This window comes from Kogia breviceps, chromosome 4 (genome assembly GCF_026419965.1).
Source record: "Kogia breviceps isolate mKogBre1 chromosome 4, mKogBre1 haplotype 1, whole genome shotgun sequence".
Lineage (NCBI taxonomy): Eukaryota > Metazoa > Chordata > Mammalia > Artiodactyla > Physeteridae > Kogia > Kogia breviceps.
Window position 1 is genome coordinate 51,064,329 of NC_081313.1, and position 20,990 is coordinate 51,085,318.

The following is a 20,990-nucleotide window of genomic DNA, read 5'->3' on the forward strand; positions in this document are numbered from 1 at the left end:
AGAATCAAAAGCTCAAATTTTACAGAAGCGTGAAAGTACAAAAACATTAGAAAGAATAAATGGTAAATTATAATCCATGACCAGGTGAATGGAAGAAACAGAAAACATCTGGATATAATATAACAATGAAAGAAGAAATAAGGTTCTTAAGTTAGGTGATGATGAAACTTAATTACAACATTAAAAAATTATTTCCCTATTTATGAGAATACAATAGGAAAGAAAAAAGAATAGGAAAATAATAAGAAAAAATAACTAGAGCAATTCTTTTAATTGAATAGGTGAGAAATAGAATTATTATTGCAAAGGCTAACAAGAAGCCTGAGAAAACTAATTTAAATAAAGCTCCTAAATGAATAAAGTCAAGGTTTTAAAAATTTAATTCAGAGAACCTCATTTTAATCCTCTGATTATATGATTTAAACAAGTGATGATATTTCTAGATCTTGTAATGGTCATATCAATATTTTTAAAAAAGGACATGATTTCCAAAATTAAAAAGCAAATGAATAAAAATGAGCAAGTGGGAGCACAGCCTCAGATATGGCTCTCAATTAAAATGGTGTTCACAGTTAAAGGGAAATTCTTAATATTTATTTTCCAGCTTTACTGAGGTATGATTGACAAAAATTGTATATATTTAGATTATACAACATGATTTTTTAAAGGTGCACAATGTGATGACTTAATATATGTATACGTTGTGAAATGATTACCACAATCAAGTAACATATCTGCCACCTCACATAGTTACCTTTTTGTGTGAGTGTATGTGGTGAGAACATGAGATGTACAAATTTCTAGTATTCAATACAGTATTATTAACTAAAAGCACCATACTGTGCATTGGATCCCCAGAATTTATTCATCTTGTAATTGAAAATTTGTATCTTTTTTACCAACATCTTCCCATTGCCCCCATCACCTCCAGCCTGTGGCAACCACCATTCTACTCTCTGTTTCTATGAGTTGAACTTTTTGAGATTCCACATATAAGTGGCAACATACAGTATTTGTCTTTCTGTGTCTGGGGGGAGTTTTTAGTTTTTATGAAAACAAAACATTTACAGTTACACAGACTTAATCTTGGATTTCAGGTCTTTGTAGGATAGTTAGGTAAACATTTTAAAATGAGTGAAAATTTTAAAAAATTATAAGTTTAAAAATTAGGTTAAAAAAGAAGAGAAGGAAAAGGAAGCTTGTTATCTTTGAAAAGTTTGTTAGTTCCTCTGAAAAATGAGGAAGGAGTAGAATTTTAGGCCTGAAAAACAAAGTGGGGAGCAGAAAGAGAAGTAGATGAGAAAATCAAAATTTTTGTACTTTATGTGACTATTAACTCTTGTGAAATTTTACCTCAGCCCTGTCTCCTGAATATCCATGCTTCATCAGTTATCTTTTATCCCCATCCTCCTTTAACAAAGAGTTTTAATAATTTTTTAGAAGTTACAAACATAAGTATATAGTAAGGTTTAAAGAAATATCTTACAAAACTAAAATGTTTGTTTAAAAAACCCCAAGAGGTTAAAATAGAGAGCTCACAAAGGATATTTAAATTAAAAGTTATTAATGATAATATTTACAAAATTAAACACAAAATTCTAGAAGAAGAACCAGATATACATGATTTTAAAATGCAAATATAAATTCCTGTGTGTATTAATACTTGGGCAGAAATATAATTAGTCAACCTATGTCATGATACCCATACATTGTACAGCCAGAAATAAAAAACATAATGACAAATAGCAGACTCACGGCATCCGAATAGAAACGTCATTTCCTATTTGAGATACATGTAAATTTCTTTTTTTTCAATAGTGGAGAAAATTCAAGAGGATATTATGAACACACATAATGAGATAATAAAACCTCTTCTAAATACTTATGGGAATGATACATCGACAGAGGAATGGGTAAAGAAGATGTGGTACATATATACAATGGAATATTACTCAGCCATAAAACAGAACAAAATTGGGTCATTTGTAGAGATGTGGATGAATCTGTCACAGAGACTGTAATAGCGAAGTAAGTCAGAAAGAGAAAAACAAATATCTCATATTAATGCATATATGTGGAACCTAGAAAAATGGTACAGATGAACCCGTTTGCAAGGCAGAAATTGAGACACAGATATACAGAACAAACGTATGGACACCAAGCGGGGGAAAGCAGTGGCAGGTGGTGGTGGTAGTATGATGAATTGGGAGATTGGGAATGACATGTATACACTGATGTGTATAAAATGGATGACTAATAACCTGCTGTATAAAAAATAATAAAATTTTAAAAAAATAATAAAAAAAACTGTTGATTGCATATTATGGGCATAAAGGGTTGTTTTTATTTTTTGATACAGACTCAGGTAAGTATTATATTCAAATTTGAGTATGGATTTGTAGAATTTAAGTGAAAATATTAAAGTCTGACCTCACATTTGTTTTGACCTTGAAAATTTATAGGTTGCCTCCACATTATCTTATTTAATCTTCAGAACAGCACTGTGAGTTAATTTATATTATTAGTTTTATAATGAGAAAATTACATGTGCAGTATGATGACTGTAGTTAACAATACTGTATTGCATATTTGGAAGTTGCTAAGACAGTAGATCTTAAAAGTTCTCATCACAAGAAAATTTTGTAACTATGTATGGTGATGGATGTTAACTTGTTTTATTGTCTGTGAACATTTCACAATATGTACAAATATTGAATCACTATGTTGTACATCTGAAACTAGTGTAATGTTTTGTGTCAATTATATCTCAATTTAAAAAAAGAGAGAGGAAAAAAAGAGAAAAAAAAAAGAAAGAAAGAAAATTGAGTTTAAGCTTGCACAACTAACAGGAGGCAAGGCTCAGAATTCCTGACTGCTATATACATTTTTAATCAGAGTAAATGGTTACTTAGGTATACAGGAGAAATACTTGTAGACTTCTTGATTTTTACAGTTTCTGGTTTGTAACCAAGGAGAAGTTGTCTGTACTGGGGAGTTCTTATGAATATAGCCTAACAGCTCTTCACTGGGAGAAACGATTGAAAAAAATCCATTAATCTTCCTTTCTACTTCTTCCAATCCATCCTATGAACTGGATACAGTTGTTAGATTACAGATTACATTTTTTTAAATGTGGATTTTATTTCCAGTTATAGCTTGCAAATGTAAATAATTATGAGGGTGCCTGGAAGCCACAGTATTATAGTACTTCATGAATTATGATAAACCATAGTCATGTTTTGACTAATAAAGTATCACAAAGTACTCATGTAATTGGTGTTTTATGAATTATGTCAGTAATTGTATCATTACAGTGTCTGGCCCACGGTAGGCACTTGATAAGTATCTGTCATTGAATGAGTTGGGTTGGTTCAGTTTCAAGTAATAGAAGACTCAACTCAAAATTATTTAATTAATGAAGACATTTATCATCCTCTTTGATAAGAAATCTAGTATCCAGAAGTTCTGTAGCTCAGTAAAGACTTTAGTGAACTATGCTCTTTCCATCTCTTTGCTTTGCATTCCTCAGGATGTGATTAAATTATGACTATGCTCAATAACTGAATCCAACTCAACCAATTAGGAGATCATATATGATCTCTCGTATGTTTATAGCTTCCAATTAATATATTTGTATATAAATATAAGTAATTTTCTTCATTTAGCAAACTTACTGAGAGTCTAATTGGACTCATGTATTGTGTTGATTGTTTTATTTATTGAAAATTTCTGGAGGAGGGTGCATTGATGGTGCTAGACCTATAATCAGTGAGTAATTTTGATATATTTTGGGTTTGTTTGTTGTTTGTATAAGTTAATTTTCTATGGGGAGAAGAGGAAGAATGAGGAAATAAGGTATTTATCTCTATGAGGGTTTCTCAATCTCTAGCACTGTTGACATTTTGAGCCATTAATTCTTTGTTGTAGGGGCTTCCTGTGCTTTGTAGGATGTTTACCAGTATCCCTGGCCTCTACCTACTAGATGCCAGTAACATCTCCCATGTGTGAAAACCAAATATTTCTAGACATTGACAAGTGTCCCCTAGGGAGAAAATTGCTGCTCCCCCTTCCCCCAGTTGAGAACCACAGATCTATACCAAAACTCTCCAATTTTTATTTTGAAAACTAATCCAGAGAATCCTGAAAGTAGATACGAAACAACCACTACCATGGTTTCTATAGAAATTGTTCTGTTTTGAGTAGATATTTTGTAATAAGGAAGAAAAGATTTTGGTTTAGGAGCCTATTTAACGTTCTGGGGGAAAAAATCTTGTGACTAGTTGTATTTACTCTGATAACTATAGATACACTTAGTTTTAGACATTGATAAATTTTGCTTTTATTAAAGTATGGTTGATTTACAATGTTGTATTAGTTTCAGGTGTACAACAAAGTGATTAAGATATATATATATATAGATATAAGTAGATAGATATTCTTTCTCAGATGTTTTTCCATTATAGGTTATTGCAAGACATAGTTTTCTGTGCTATACTTTGGTCCTTGTTGTTTATCTATTATATATATATATATATATAGTAGTGTGTATCTGATAATCCCAAACTCCTGTTTTATCCCTCCCTACCCCTTTCCCCTTTGGTAACCATAAGTTTGTATGTCTGTGGGTCTCTTTCTGTTTTGTAATTAAGTTTATTTGTATCATTTTTTAGATTCCACATATAAGTGATATCATACGATATTTGTCTTTCTCTGACTTACTTCACTTTATATGATAATCTCTGGTCCATTCATGTTGCTGCCAATGGCATTATTTCATTCCTTTTTACGGCTGAGTAATATATATATATATATATATATATATATATATATATATATATATATATATACCACATCTTCTTTATCCATTCAGCTGTTGATGGACACTTAGGTTGCTTCCATGTCTTGGCTATTGTAAATAATGCTGTATGAACAATGGGGTGCATGTATCTTTTCAAATTTGAGTTTTTGTCTTTTCTGGATATATGCCCAGGAGTGGGATTGCTGGATCATATGGTAACTCTATTTTAAGTTATTTTAAGGAACCTCCATACTGTTCTCCATATTGGCTGCACCAATTTACATTCCCACCAACAGTGTAGGAGGATTCCCTTTCTTCCACACCTCTCCAGCATTTATTATTTGTAGACTTTTTCATGATGGCCATTCTGACTGGTGTGAGGTGATACCTCATTATAGTTTTGATTTGCACTTCTCTAATTATTAGTGATGTTGAGCAACTTTTTATGTGCCTGTTAGCCATCTGTATGTCTTCTTTGGAGAAATGTCTATTTACATCTTCTGTCCATTTTTGATTGGGTTGTTTGTTTGTTCATATTGAGCTGTTTGTATTTTTGAAATTAATCCCTGTCGGTCTCATGTTTTGCAAATATTTTCTCCCATTCTGTAGATTGTCTTTTCACTTTGTATATGGTTTTCTTTACTGTGCAAAAGCTTATAAGTTTGATTAGGTCCCATTTGTTTACTTTTGTTTTTATTTCTTTTGTTTTGGGAGACTGACCTAAGAAAGCATTGCTATGATTTATGTCAGAAAATGTTTTGCTTATGTTCTCTTCTAGGAGTCTTATGGTGTCATGTCTTCCATTTAAGTCTTTAAACCATTTTGAGTTTGTATTTGTGTATGGTGTGAGGGAGTGTTCTAAGTTCATTGATTTACATGCAGATGTCCAACTTTCCCAATACCACTTGTTGAAGAGACTGTCTTTTCTCCATTGTGTATTTTTGCCTCCTTTGTTGAAGATCAATTGACCATAGGTGTGTGCCCTCTATTCCTTTCTATTGATCCATATATCTGTTTTTGAGCCAATACCACACTGTTTTGATTGCTGTGGTTTTGTAGTATTGTCTGAAGTCTTGGAGAGTTATGCCTCTAGCTTTGTTCTTTTTCCTCAGGATTGCTTGGCAATTCTGGGTCTTTTGTGGTTCCATATAAATTTTAGGATTATTAGATCTAGTTCCATGAAAAATGTCATAGGTAATTTATAGGGATCACATTAAATCTGTAGATTGCTTTGGGTAGTATGGCCATTTTAACAATATTAATTGTTCCAGTCTAAGAGCATGGGATATCTTTCCATTTCTTTGAATCATTTTCAATTTCCTTTATCAGTGTTTCATAGTTCTCAGCATATAGGTCTTTCACCTCCTTGGTCAGGTTTATTCCTACATATTTTATATTATTTTTTAATGTGATTTTAAAAGGGATTGTTTTGTCAACAAAAGAAAAAACAAAAACCACATGATCATCTCAATAAATGCAGAAAAAGCATTTGATAAAATTCAGCATCCGTTCATGATAAAAACTCTCACCAAAGTGGGTATGAAGTGAATATATCTCACCATAATAAAAGCTATGACAAACCCACAGCCAACATAATACTCAGTGGTGAAAAACTGGAAGCTTTCTTGCTAAAATCTGGAACCAGACAAGGATGCCCACTCTCACCACTTCTATTCAACATAGTATTGAAAGTCCTAGCCATAGCAGTCAGACAAGAAAAAGCAATAAAAGGTATCCAAATTGGAAGGGAAGAGGTAAAATTGTCATTATATGAAGATGACATGATACTCTATGTAGAAAACTTAAAGACACCACACAAAAACTATTAGAACTGATAAACAATTTCAGCAAGGTAGCAGGATACAAGATTAACATACAGAAATCTGTTGCAGTTCTTTACACTAACAATGAAAAATCAGAAAGAGAATGATAAATTCTTTTTATTTTCTTCCAGCATATTATGACAACACCATATTTCATAGAGTTGTACCTGGTTTTATAGTCCAAGGGGGAGATCCTACTGGTACAGGGACTGATGGAGAGTCTATCTATGGAGCCCCATTCAAGGTGAGACTGAATTTTTTAAATCTATTTTCAAGTCAGTTTGGATTGCTTAATCAAAAATGATTGTGTCCCACAGAAGAAAATGCATTTTACATTAGTGCACAAAATTGGGTCTATCATATATTTAGGATTATACAGAATAAGAGCAGCACTTACCCCATCAAGCATTCTTTCTAAGTTGTCTTGTCACAGTTTTACGCTAGATTGAATTCAGATGGAGCTAAAGGTGGTAGTGAGGAAAATGTGAGTCAGAAAAAAAGACTATATAACATATTTTCCGATATCTGACTGTATCTGATATTGGCAACTTTGTATGTGTAAAACATTTCTAGAACATTGCATATTCCATCCTATTTTAAAACATTTTATTTAACACTGTATAGAATTTATATTAATCTGCTTGAACTGCTATAACAAAATACCTCTGACTGGGTGGTTTAAACAATAGGAATTTATTTCTCACAGTTCTGGAGGCTAGGAAGTCCAAGATCAAGGTACTCGCATACAGTTCTGTGAAGCTTCTCTTCCTGGCTTACAAATGGCTGCCTTCTTGCTGTGTCTTCACATGGTGGAGAGAGAACGTTTTGGTGTTTCTTCCTCTTCTAATAAGGGCACCAGCCTTACTGGATTAGGACTTCACTCTTGTGAAGTCATTTAACCTTTTCCATCTTATGGGCCCTATCTCCGTACAGTCACATTGTAGGTTAGCACTTCAGCATATGAACTATGAAAGAACACAATTCAGTCCATAGCAGAATTCATTTTAAATCGTACACAATAGACCTTTGTAGCACAAAATGCATGCTGTAACAAGAAATCACAAGGGGAAACAGAAGGAAGAAGCAACATAAAAGTTAGAAGAGGTGTGGGTTTTAATCAAGAATAGGTCAGTGCTTTGTTAACTGCCAACATAGATCTGAAAAGAGAAAAAGAGTTAATGTCATAATTAAGATGTAAAGGATAGCAGTGGGTTCAAGTAAAAGCTAAAAGCTGGGTTATTTACTAATCTGATGGTATCAATATTATGTTCTTTTAATGAGTAAGCATCAATAGCTCTTAAAATATGTGAATTTTTTAAAACTTCAAATTTATACTAATAAGATAGAGTGTCTGAAATTTCCTTTAATTTTATACTGGGTTACTGTATGATTCTTGAGAAAAATACTTGAACTGTTTGCTTTAATTTTCATATGATAGTGGCCTTAGAGCATGTGAAATGGTTATAAAAGAGTCTCAAATGTCACTGTTAGACTATTTTATATTTTACAAAATTGAGATATCTCATTATTTTGCAGCCTCCATATGGTAGGAAGCATTCCTTTATTCTATTATTTGGTTTAACAGAATAGCTCTTTGTGACAACTCCTTTCTAAATGGAGATTTTTGCTTATTATATTCAAGTAATACAGATATCTTGGTAAGTTTTTCAATTAGGTCATTTTTAATACAGTATCCAGAGTTATGATCCTCTGAGTTCAAATCCCTTGAGACAAATTTATTAAGGAAACAGAACTTCCTTTCTGAAAAACATTGATTACATAACATGGCTGTATTATAAATGAGTCTAGTATCAGGTCTTCTGTTAACTAAGAGACTAATGTATATGTTAGGTAACCCTAACCCTAGCAAGAGAACCACCTTAGAATGGCTTGCTCCTGCTCTTTTGAAAACTGTCACATGGGACCAGTGCCAGTTCAGAGAGGATTCAACTTAGGACTTTAAAAAACACAGTGAAGCACATAACATAATCATACTAGATTCCTTGAATTAAAAAATAAGAAGAAAACAGTTGTTTCATGACATTTAGAATGGGGTCAGGAAGGGAATAGTTGAAGACTCGGTAATGATTCAAAAGTAGCTATCCTGGAGAAAAAAAATAGAAGGTTCTAAAAGCTTAGATGGCTTTGAGGGATGAGAAGAATAGGGAAATGACTCAGAAATCCATTCCCCTTGAGTACTCTTCCTCTGTGTAAGTAGTAAGCTTTCCACAAAATAGGCTGAATTTGTGGCTGAGTATAGTTAGAAGATACTTACAGGCCAGTGAAGTTTAATAGAATTGAAGGAACCATAGATATTGGATTTGATTATATGTGAAAATCAGTTATACAAAACTTCAGCATTTTTGGTTAGAAGTTGTATGGGACCTTGCTTGTTAGCTAAAATATGAAGGGCCTTATAACTGAGGACATTCACTAAATCTTTGTTTTTTTAATGCTTCAGGATGAATTCCACTCACGGTTGCGTTTTAATCGGAGAGGACTGGTTGCCATGGCAAATGCTGGTCCTCATGATAATGGCAGTCAGTTTTTCTTTACACTGGGTCGAGCAGATGAACTTAACAATAAGCACACCATCTTTGGAAAGGTTCGTGTCCAGTTATCTTAGGCTTCTATGATATATAAGATCAACTTACCAAAGAGCTGCCTTCATAAAAATATTCCCTAGGATATTTATTATTTCTAAAAATGATGGAATACTGTATATTCCTGTTATAATAAACTATGAGGAACCACCTGAATTTTTGTGTGTTTTTCAAACAAGTCATTGGTTTTAACTTTTCTGTTTTCTAAAATTGTATTAATGGTATAATTAACTATTATGTCACTCAGCTGATACTGTTTTAACATTTTTAGAAAGAAACCTAGGTAATAACATTTAGTAGTTTAAAGTTTATTTTGTTAATGATGAATTCCCTTCAGTTTAAAGTGGAACTTGTGTTAACGTTAAAACTTTTTTAAAAAATAAATTTATTGATTTATTTATTTTTGGCTGCGTTGGGTCTTCGCTGCTGCGCCTGGGCTTTCTCTAGTTGCGGCGAGCGGGGGCTACTCTTTGTTGCAGTGTGCGGGCTGCTCATTGCGGTGGCTTCTCTTGTTGTGGAGCACGGGCTCTAGGCGCGCGGGCTTCAGTAGTTGTGGCTCGCGGGTTCTAGAGCAGAGGCTCAGTAGTTGGGGCACATAGGCTTAGTTGCTCTGCGGCACGTGGGATCTTCCTGGACCCGAGATCGAACCTGTGTCCCCTGCATTGGCAAATGGATTCTTAACCACTGCGCCACCAGGGAAGTCCCAACATTAAAACTTTTTACCTGAAATATTACTTTGAACAATACCTATTTGATCCTGCTTACATTTAACATCATATCAGAGATTATCATTTCCATAGAATTTTCAATGGTTTTCTTTAAAAGGGATTCTGAAGATTTTTTTTTTCTCATGCTTCTCCCTTTTCATAAATATTCCAATATTTTCCCAGATAGTTGACGTCTTAGGCATGTTAGCCATCACTAGTGCATCAGCTCCCTCTGCTGGTTCAGTAAGAATGGTTTCCCCCTATGCTAGACAAACGATGAAAAGGCAAAGAACACCCTCAGCACAACTGGAAAACTGGTTATTTTAGAACTTTTGAGAAATGTTGAATAAGAGGAGTCATGCCAAAAACATGCAATACAGTATTGTTGCTTAGTACTTAACAACGTGGATTAAGAAATATGCATTGGCACATTTGAGCCACTCCAACACAGGTTGTCTGATGTTCACAGATTTTCCTTCCTATTATTTACAAAAAATAAGTATATAATAAAATGAGATTTATGTTGCCATTCTGCACCATTGTTTACAATTGATGTTATATAACTTACACATTAGAGACAAGACTTGTGGTTACAAGTCAGAATGGCCGTCACTGTCGGCTGTATAACTTCTTTAAACCACAATTTTCTTATCTGGAAAAGCAAGATAATGATAGTACCTACTTTTAGGATGTTTTGAGGATTAAATGAGATAATGTCTTTTTTAAAAATTCCATTTCTCTTTTATTTGATATAACTTCCAGGGCTTAGAACTTATCTGGGTTATATTACTCTTTCGTATCATTACTAAAAGTAAAACAAACCAAAAGTGGAATCATTGGATGTTCTGTATAGGATTCCCTGAAATATGTATTTGGCCCACTCTGGCAGACACGGGCTGAACTCTAAAAACAATCAACTTTATCTCTTTGGAGAATGCCTTTAATAATGTCTGCAGAGCACTTACCACATTGTTATTGTTATTTGCTTGATCTACCCTATTCTAAAGTGTAAATTTGTTTATAATGTTTGAACAAAAACTAGTCATTCAGAAGGAGGTATTTGGCATTATATTTTTAATAAAAACTGACATTAAGTATATATTGGAAATTTCTCAAAAATCTTACTGAGGGATTAAACTTCATCAATGCCTTTTCCCCTTAGGATGATGTTGCTTTTTTACACTATTTAATGCATATACTCTTATATAACTATGAAATTCCCTTTCAATTATTTAAAAAATATTTTCAAAAGTCCTCCCTTATTTCAAAGAATGAATTTAATATTTTTCAGTTAAATTTTCTTTTTTATTTGATAGGTTACAGGGGATACAGTATATAACATGCTGCGACTGACAGAAGTAGACATTGATGATGAAGAAAGACCACGTAATCCACACAAAATAAAAAGTTGTGAGGTAGGAGCATGATTATTATGAGATACATTACTTAAATTATCACTTAAGAGAAATTGATTATTTGTATTTTTAAGTTATCAGATGAAATTAACATCACTACTTAGATTTTATCTCTGTAATTTAGTCACAGTTTCTGATTAAGAATTTTTTTAATTGAAGATTTCGAATTCAAAGATGAAACTTTAGCTGGTAATCCAATGAGTGTAATACTCGACTCATAATGGAAAGCTTGATGAATTAGGTTTATTTAGCCCAGTGAAGTGATATCTTAGGTAATTTATGAGTGATTCTTCACTGAGGAAGCAAGGACCTTAGAGCATTTGATTTGGAGTCAAAATACCTGAGTTTGTCTCTCTTACTATGTATTATATTTTCTTGAATATTTTTCCCTTTTGTAAAATAGGGATAAAATACCTTTTACTTAATAGCATATTGGATTACTGGGAGAATCCAGTGAGGCCATGTAAGTGGAAGTATATATCATTATGCTTGTAGTGGTTATGTCAGGAAAAATTATAGACACTATGGCAACATAATTATATATTGGTTTCAAGTTTTTGTGAAATTTTATAAAATTGAATCATGTTTTCAAAATATTTATTTCCATAGGTTTTGTTTAATCCTTTTGATGACATCATTCCAAGAGAAATAAAAAAGCCAAAAAAAGAGAAACCAGAGGAGGAAGTAAAGAAATTGAAACCCAGAGGCACAAAGTAATAATCAGAGTAGAAAGATTTTCTCCTCAGCTTGAAAAGCAACACTGATTCATTTAGTTCACTTTATTTCCTTTAGTAACAATTGTTTAGTAGTGAGGGGGAGGTCAGTTTGGACCAAGAGGTACTATCTAAATTATATTGTGTGTGTGTTTTTCTAAATGTACATTTCTTATATTCAAATACAGTATATAACTTTAAAAACATAAGGTAAATAAGTATTGTCTGAGATGTCCATATGAAATCTGTGTTAAAAAGTAGGTAAATATTTATGATCACTACAAGACTTATTTATGTAAATGAGTCATTGAGAAAATTTTTTTGTTTTTTACTTGTTTTTCCATTAATATATGCTCAGGATAAAGAACTTGGAAAGTAAAGTATGAAGGATATAATGACCACATGGTTACAATTATTTAACTTTTCACTCTTATTTTTTGGTGCTATTAAAATAATCTTATTATAAATATATTTAAACATAAAGCTGTTTCTGTATTCTGGATTATTTCCTAAGGATAGTTTTCTAAAAATAGAAATTTCTTCTTTTAATAAGTTTCAGTAATTTGTGAACAATATTCTTTACATTATTAATTTTGTCTATTTTATTAAAATAGATATCAGAGAGTTGGATTTCAACTTACTCTTTTACTGAACTGTAGCGTCATATTAGGGATTTTATTGTACTTATAAGTGTTAGAGTCAGACAATTTTAAGTATAATACTGCCTACCCCAGTTATAAGAAGCAAAGTTTATTAATCTCTCTGAGCTTCAGTTTCCCCATCTCATGAAATGGAGATTTATAATACAGCACCTGGTTATAATGAAGATTAAATGAGCAGGGGAATTTGAAAACATCCAATAGTGTAGGTATTCAATATATATTCATTTCTTTTCTTGATATCCTACAATGTAAGTTAAGTTGCTGTTATTAAACTGTCAAAAATGAACCAGACACTTTAATAAGCAGTTGATACCTTGTGGCAAAGTAACTTCTTACACAGCTTTATATTTGATTTCCTTTTATTTTTAATTATTTACTTTAACTAATTTATTTCTGGGTGAAAGGTCACTGTCACTATATTCAGATATAATATTCCATAACTGTGATTTATCTTGACAACAAGCCCAAAAGTTGGATATTTTTGTTTTTGTTTTTAATTCATAGCAAATATTATAGGGATGATTTGGTAGTTATTGATTATATCTAAGTTTTGAAATGAAATTCCTCTTTTGTGGCCAGATCTTTTATTTTTCCAGTATTTGAAAGGAGAGTTTTAATAACTTATTATTTATCTTCCTTGTGATATATTAATTTGAAGGCTCAAAAAAGACAAACTTGATTTTTCTTCCCATGTACCATTTGGTTAGCTAAATTTATTGCTTTTTTTTGACAAGTTTATTTAACTTATTAATTTTAAAATATTAAGATTGTTTTGGCAGACACTAGATAAATTGCTTCCCATTTGTAGTACTCTCAGAGCTATATGTTTATTAGTTTTTTAGAAATCCCCATTTTGCTCACCAGTTTTGGTAAATATAAAAAGCTTTAATTATTTCTGTCATGCTTGACTTAGTGTAGTTAATGGTTCTATTGCTTTGAAAGTAGGATATTTATAAGTTTTGTTTAACTTTTTCTTCCTAAATTTTCTTTCTTCAATTTTTTTCCTTTTTTTTTCTTTATTTCTGATCAGAAATTTTAGTTTACTCTCATTTGGAGAGGAAGCTGAGGAAGAAGAGGAGGAAGTAAATCGAGTTAGTCAGGTAAAACTCTTAATTTGCCCTTTGTTCTGAATTATAAAAGAGATTAGGGTCTATATCTCACTCATTTTTTAATCTCCTGCTATACATAACAGCATGTTTTACACGGTACACATTCAGTAAGTGTTCATTGAACCAATTCATAAAATGATTTGTGGTCCATAATATTTGCAACTTCTGAGATTGTTTGAGATAGTTTTTTTTTTTTTTAATTCATTTATTTATTTTTGGCTGTGTTGGGTCTTCGTTTCTGTGCGAGGGCTTTCTCTAGTTGCGGCAAGTCGGAGCCACTCTTCATCGCAATGCGCCGGCCTCTCACTATCGTGGCCTCTCATCGCGGAGCACGGGCTCCGGATGCGCAGGCTCAGTAGTTGTGGCTCATGGGCCCAGTTGCTCCGCGGCATGTGGGATCTTCTCAGACCAGGGCTTGAACCCGTGTCCCCTGCATTGGCAGGCAGATTCTCAACCACTGCACCACCAGGGAAGCCCAGTTTTTTTTTTAATCTGGCATTTAAAAAAATTAGTTACAACTAGAGTTAAAGAATGACTTAATTTTGTGATTCAGATTTTAATTATGCTTGGTTTAATTGGATTGCTAGATGATTTAGTAATTATAATTACTGTAAAAAACAGTGACAGACCAAAGCTCTTATATTCATTTTAGTATCATTTATATGTATTTAATCATTTCATTAATTCTCATCACAGCTCTTTAAGATAGGAATTATCATTCCCATTTTACCTATGAATAAGTTAAGGTATTAATAGGTTGTAATTTGCTCAAAGTCACATAACTAATAAGTAGCTAGATCTGGGAGTTGAATCTACATCTGTCTCACTAGAAAATCCATGTCTCAAGATTATACATTGCCTCCTGTCCTTTATCCCACCAATGCTTGCCATAGGCCTTTAAGTATGGTTTTCCTCAATATCACTTTCATCACAGTACTTATTGCTGAAACACCTACAGTGCCCCACCATTGTTTAAAGCAGTGATTCTGACAAATATGCCCCAAGAAAATCATCTTCAAGGGTTTTTACTCCCCCAAATTTTCATATGTCTTTCTTTCTTAAAAATTAGTGAACACTGAGACCTAAAGGATAAGATTCAAAGTCTTTACTGTAGTATGTAATTCAAACTCTGTAACCTAGTACTACCTTACTTGCTTGATGTAGTCACCTATTTCTTACTGACACTTATAATAGCATCGACTTAAAAGCACATTATTTTTATCCTTGTCTTTACTTCTTTATTCATGTGCTTCCCTCATCATTGAGCCTGGTTTTGGTAGGCTAATATTGGGCATATAGTAAGCACTCTATTTATACCCCTCGCATTAAAACTGAATGAAAATGGACCTGTATAAGAAATATTTAGTCTTTTTTTTTTTTTGCTGTCTTCAGTATCTTTGATTGATCTGTTTGATACCATGGATTCAGTTACCACATGTATACTAACATTCTGAACTCTAGGGGACAAGGCCAAATATTTCTTCTGGGCTCTTATTCCTCATTCCGAGTTGCCTTTAGGAAACATCGCTATTTTAGATATCAAAATTAAATTCATCTTTATATGAAAACCTCCTTTCCTTATCAACATCACCAATCACTCTGTCACCCTGGTGTCTCAGAAGTCATCGTCAGTATACTAGTCTTATATTATTCATGATTCAGATTTGTTCCTAATCAAAATGAAAGATTCACTGTATGTCATGATCCTGCAGGTATATTTGTAAATGGAAAAAATCATGAATGTTAGATCTGGGAATAGCCAGGACTCCCTTTTGCTGATGTTTTGTGAAAATGTCAAGTTTCCTTGCATATCCATGCCTTCCCCAGTGTCCCCCCACCCCTTTTTTTCTTTTGCTTGCAGTGTGTGCTCACCTTTATTTGGCTAATTTCTGTTTTTCATTTTAAAATTTACCTCCATTATTAACTCCTCACTACCTCTACCTCCCTCCCCAAGACAACTTTCACCAGGCTGAGCCATCAAACACTTGTTATACTGCATTGTAATGATTTTTTTTCTTATCTGTGCTAAGTATTTATTTTATGTAATCTCTATAACAACCATGTGACATGGATGTTGTTATTCCTGTTTTGTAAATGACAAAATCAATACTGAGATGTTAAGTTGCTTGCCTAAGACTGTGTAATTAGGAGGTCGTGGAATCAGAATTTTGACCTTAGGTTTCTATAGCTATTAAAGTGTCTAATGTGATTTTGAATGCTGCAAAAGCTGCCTCCTTCTAAAGGGCTGGCAAGAAATTTCACTGGTAGCACAGCATTCTGGGGTGGGGGGCAGCTCAGTGCAGTTGGCCCACTGCCCTTCCCTGACTTCCATAGGGTCTTGGATAGTACTAAGTTTAGCAGCCTTGTAGAAGAAGTGTAGGCAAAAGGAATTTTTCTGTCAATCTTTTGTTGAATTAAATTTCTGGCCTAAAATAACTTTTGTGCACAATTACTTTGAGATTGACTCTACTAGGAAATTAGTTTGAATTTTTTCTACTGGTAGCAACAGCATGTCTTAAATGTTTAAAGCATATCTTCCTCCTGCTGCTTACTTTTTGCACAAAGTTAAAAAAGGAAAAATATATAATGTTTAACTTCTACTGAATTATAGTGAACTAGATACTCCAAAATTAATTTGTGTTTGCTACAAGGTTGAAATGTGAAAGATACCACCGTAGATAGTTCTAGCTTGCTTTTTATGTTTGCTCTTAAACCTGTAAAACACTTTAAACAGTAGAAAGACCAAGTAAATTCTTTCCTCTTTGCCAAGAAAATTGCAACCCACAGTTCATTATCAAATAAGTAGGATAACTCTAGTGTGGTGTCATCACATTTCTCTTGTCTGACTTTATAATTGAGGGTGCTCTGTGATAAAATTATCAAATGTTTGTTTCAGACTCTCAAATCTATATCTCTAGGCTGACTTACTTTTCTTTTTTCCAGCTGCCTACTAGACATCTCTATATTTAAATATCTCACTTGTTACCCAAGCCCTAGCCAAGGCTTAATTCATTATCTTTTCTTCCCAAACTTCTCCCTGTTCTGTGACTTCTCTTTCTAATTCCCTGGTATCAGTGCCCCTAAAGAAGAATTTTAGATTTAGTTGACGTTTTTCTTATTTTTTTCCTTGCACAACCAGTTAGTTGAACTGTTCTGCCAATTTTTCATCCATGGCGTATCTCAAATCTGTTTTTTCTTTTTAACTTATTTTACTATTACCCTTGTTCCAGGCTTTATCATCTCTAGCCTGGGCTGCAGCCCTAGTCTACAGACTGGTCGCCTATCTCCCTTCTCTTTTTTCCCTTCCACTCATTACTATCAGAATAGTCTTCCTGAAGCCTGATTAAGATGTTATAGTTGCTTTCTGTTGACTATAGAAATAAGGCCAAATTCCTTGGCCTATTATTTCAAGCTTCTTCTTTCATGACTCCCCTTTGCCAACTCTGTCCTTTAGTCTAATGCTTCTTAAACTTCCTTAGTAATAAAAAAACCACTTGTAGTACTTAAAAAAAAAAATTAAATTCCTAGACCCCATCTCAGACCTACTGAATCAAAATCTCTGAAGGAGAAACCTGAGAATCTGTACTTTTAATGAATTCACTGGAAATCTTATCTGGGAAATGTAGGAAACACTGTGTTAACAGATCTGAAATATTTGCTGTTCTACATACATGCCTTGTATTTTCCTTTTTGTGTGTCTTCGTTCATGTTCTTTCCCCTGTCTGAAGTGTTCTATCCCATTTCTGAATGTCAGTCATATTTATTTTCAACACCTAGAATACTATCTTTTCTAAATGTCTTTTCTAGTTTTTCTTAATCTTTTCTTTTTCTGATCTAACATCTACCTTTCTTGTGATACTTATATTTTGCTTTTAAAAACATTCTTTTTGCTTTATTACACAAGAAATGTATGACTGTATTCTTGTGGTATAGTATTCAAACATTATACCCTTTTCTTTCTGCCTTATTAATTTTGTAGGGTCCTAGGCTGTGAGCTCCTTCATGGTAATCTTTGTGTCATCTTTGAGTGGCAGTGTGTTGCAGTAGAAATAGCATGGATTTGGGATCATACAAACTCATATTGGCACTTCACTTTCTATAGTCTGCGACCTTGAATAACTTAGTCTCTCTGAGTCTCCATTTTCCTTTGTAACGTGGCAATAATATGTACCATTTAAAGTTGTGAAATAAGGATACAGATAGTCCTTATTTTGATGTCATACAATCGAAAAATGGTTTCAAAAGTCAAATGTCTTAAACTATATGCTGTATGTTATAAATTGTATTGTATTCTCAGAGAGCTAAAGAATATCAGTCACTAATATGATCATGATTATCACGCAGAAGCTGCTGCCCTCATACTCAAGTAGTCTAGAGGGCTAGTGAGAAACTTCACCAGTTCAGCATCCTGAGGGAGGAAGTCATAAGCACAGCACTGTGGGTGCACTGCCCTTCCTGAGCGCTCCCGCAGGGTCCTGAATAGTAGCTTGAGCAGCCTTGGAGAGCATGGGTGTATATCTGTACATCGTGACCTGCCAACAGTCCACTCTCCACATGTGAGTGGGTCTTGAAACACCATGCAGAATCTTTGGCCTACCGAATCTAGCTGTTTTGTGTGTTCATATAATGGAGTCATGGGTAAGTTTAGCTTGAGAAAAGAGAGCAACAATAAGCAAAAATTGTTGAAATTTACTGGCTTAAAGAAAAGGACATTTCTCTAGAGGGCATGAGATAGATTCTAGAGAGAACAGAAATGGGAGTGCATTTTGTTTATTTTGCTTTTGTACTGTTCTTCAGACTATGGGCATCCTTCAAATACATTTTATCTTTTGGGTAAAATGAAACTTTGGCCAGAAAAGGGAAGGCTAGCCTGAGTATTAGAAAAGTGTGACCGAATAATATATTTTTTAAAATTTAGCCTTACTGTTTTTAAGTGTAAATAACTAGAGCCAAAGTCAAGTCAGTGCCTTTTACAATGACTGAGAACAATTTGCAGTTTCAGTGGTTGCATGAAATTAGATATTTCTAGAGGGCTTGAAAATAATTGTTTCATTATTCATTTGCTTATCAAGTTTCTTTTTTCAGTGACTCCACAGTGTTAATCTTTATTCCAGAACCTAACATCACAAGTTAATAATTGGTAAAGTCTGAATTGAGGCTTTACTTTATGTGGAAGGAGAAATAAGATAGAGTCCCCTCTGGTTTATGGATTATCAGCGTGGGATTACAGACACTGCTTCACCCCACTCATTATTCATGCAAGGTGCCTCTCTCCCATGGGATAGCTTTCTTTCGTTATTTATTTCAGTATCTTTCTACTACCCGATAAAATCTCTTTTAGAATAATAGAATTTTATAGCTCAAAGGGATCTAGTTCAACTTCCTTTCTTTATAGATGAGGAAACTGAGACCCTGGTTAAGTGACTGGCCAGACTGACTTCATTTCCTTTTTGATAGGATTGCATGATAGGAGGATGCCATAATAACATATCTTGAGTTCAGGAAAGCACATTATCAGAGTTTCTCATGATATTCTTGTGGACAACATGAGGAAATGTGATCTGGGAGATAGTACAGTCAGATGGATTTATAGCTAATTGAATACTTCTGCCCAAAGAGTGCTTTGTTGTCAACCTGTGCCTGATTATTTGAACTAATAAGTTAAAATGTAATAAGAGTACGTGTATATTCTGTACTTTAGTTTAATGAAATCAGCTGTATAGGTGTAAGACTTAATAGCCTGTAAGCCCTAGTTGAATTACTAAGAATGAAGTCTCTGGAATAAGGAAATTAACATTCTTTGCATTTTGGGGGATCACATTTGCAGCATTTTGTTCAGTTCTGAACACATTTAAGAAGGATACTGACAAACTAGATGTATCCAGAGGAACAGAGTATCATGAGGAGGATGGGGATAATGCCAAAAAACATCTTACTCAGGGAATCCTTAAGGACTGGATATACTTTGGTGAAGTAAAAACTAAGTGAAAATGTGATCCTAGGCTTCAAATATTTGAAAGGTTTTTATCTGGAAGATCCTCCCCTTCATATTGCTGTCTTAAATAACAGTTTCATTCAAATGTCTATATTGGTTTAAAGTTCACCCCTGAATCTTTGTGTATGACTTAAATACAAATGTCAGAAAATGTTTTTCAAGTAAAAGCTACAATCAAACAAGTAGTTTTCTTGAGGCAAGTTAAATGGTAGGTCCAGTATAAAACTATATCAATAGCTAAATTTGAAAATAGTGGTTAATTTGTGCCACATTCACATTGATACACAGTATTTCTCTTACTACAGTGTATGTTAGCATTTTAACTTCAAAGTTATAAAAAAGCTATTTTCTTACCCAGAAAAAGGTATATCAGTAGACAAATGCATCACTTTTGAGAATAAAGAAGGTTTTTGTCTTATTCTCATTTATCCTGTAAAATTTAAGTTTCCCCCAAATTTGGGAGGTGGGTTGGGCATGACTTGGAGAGTGCTGCTAGGCCATTTATACAGAGGTTGTTAGAAGTGTTAAATAGTCCCTTCTTTAAAAAATTTTTTTTTATTTTTTGGCTGCAGTGCATGGCTTCTGGGATCTTAGTTCCCTGACCAGGGATTGAACCCGCACCCTCAACAGTGAAAGCGCAGAGTCCTAACCACTGGACCGCCAGGGAATTCCCCAGTCTATTTTATAAAATGTTTTTGCCCCATTACATTGTATTAAACTTTGATTTGATTATCTTTCTAGTTGCTTATATTTAATTTTTTTAAATGTTAATATATTTGTAATTGTTTCATATTTCTGCTGTAGCAAATTACCATAAATTTAGTGACTTGAAGCAAAACAAATTTAGTATCTTACAGTTCTAGAGGCCAGAAGTCCAAAACAGGTTTCACTGGGCTAGATATCAAGGTGTTGGCAGGGCTGCCTTCCTTCTGGGAGCTCTAAGGAGAATCCATTCTCTTATTTTTCCAGTTTCTAGAGACTGCCTATATTCCTTGGTTTACTACTCCTTCATCTTCAAAGCCAGCAATAGCAGGTCAAGTCTTTCTTATCTTTCATCATTCTGTACCTGACTCTCCTGCCTCTCTCTTTCTTATAAAGACTCTTGTGATTACCTTGGACCCACCCCAATAATCCAAGATAATCTCCTCATCTCAAAATTCTTAAT

General features: G+C 33.5%; 1 protein-coding gene across 4 annotated transcripts in view; it reads left to right on the forward strand.

Moving 5' to 3' along the window:
- The window catches only part of CWC27 (CWC27 spliceosome associated cyclophilin), a 240,724-nt gene that overhangs the window by 17,865 nt on the left and 201,869 nt on the right, over positions 1-20,990 (forward strand). For 3 of the 4 annotated variants that reach the window (XM_067031029.1, XM_059062304.2, XM_067031030.1), the window contains exons 3-7: positions 6,753-6,865; positions 9,083-9,226; positions 11,248-11,346; positions 11,956-12,059; positions 13,752-13,821. In XM_067031029.1, coding sequence (XP_066887130.1) covers positions 6,753-6,865; positions 9,083-9,226; positions 11,248-11,346; positions 11,956-12,059; positions 13,752-13,821 — 530 coding nt within the window. The remainder of the gene's footprint in view (positions 1-6,752; positions 6,866-9,082; positions 9,227-11,247; positions 11,347-11,955; positions 12,060-13,751; positions 13,822-20,990) is intronic. The other variant, XM_059062305.2, reaches the window with a different exon arrangement.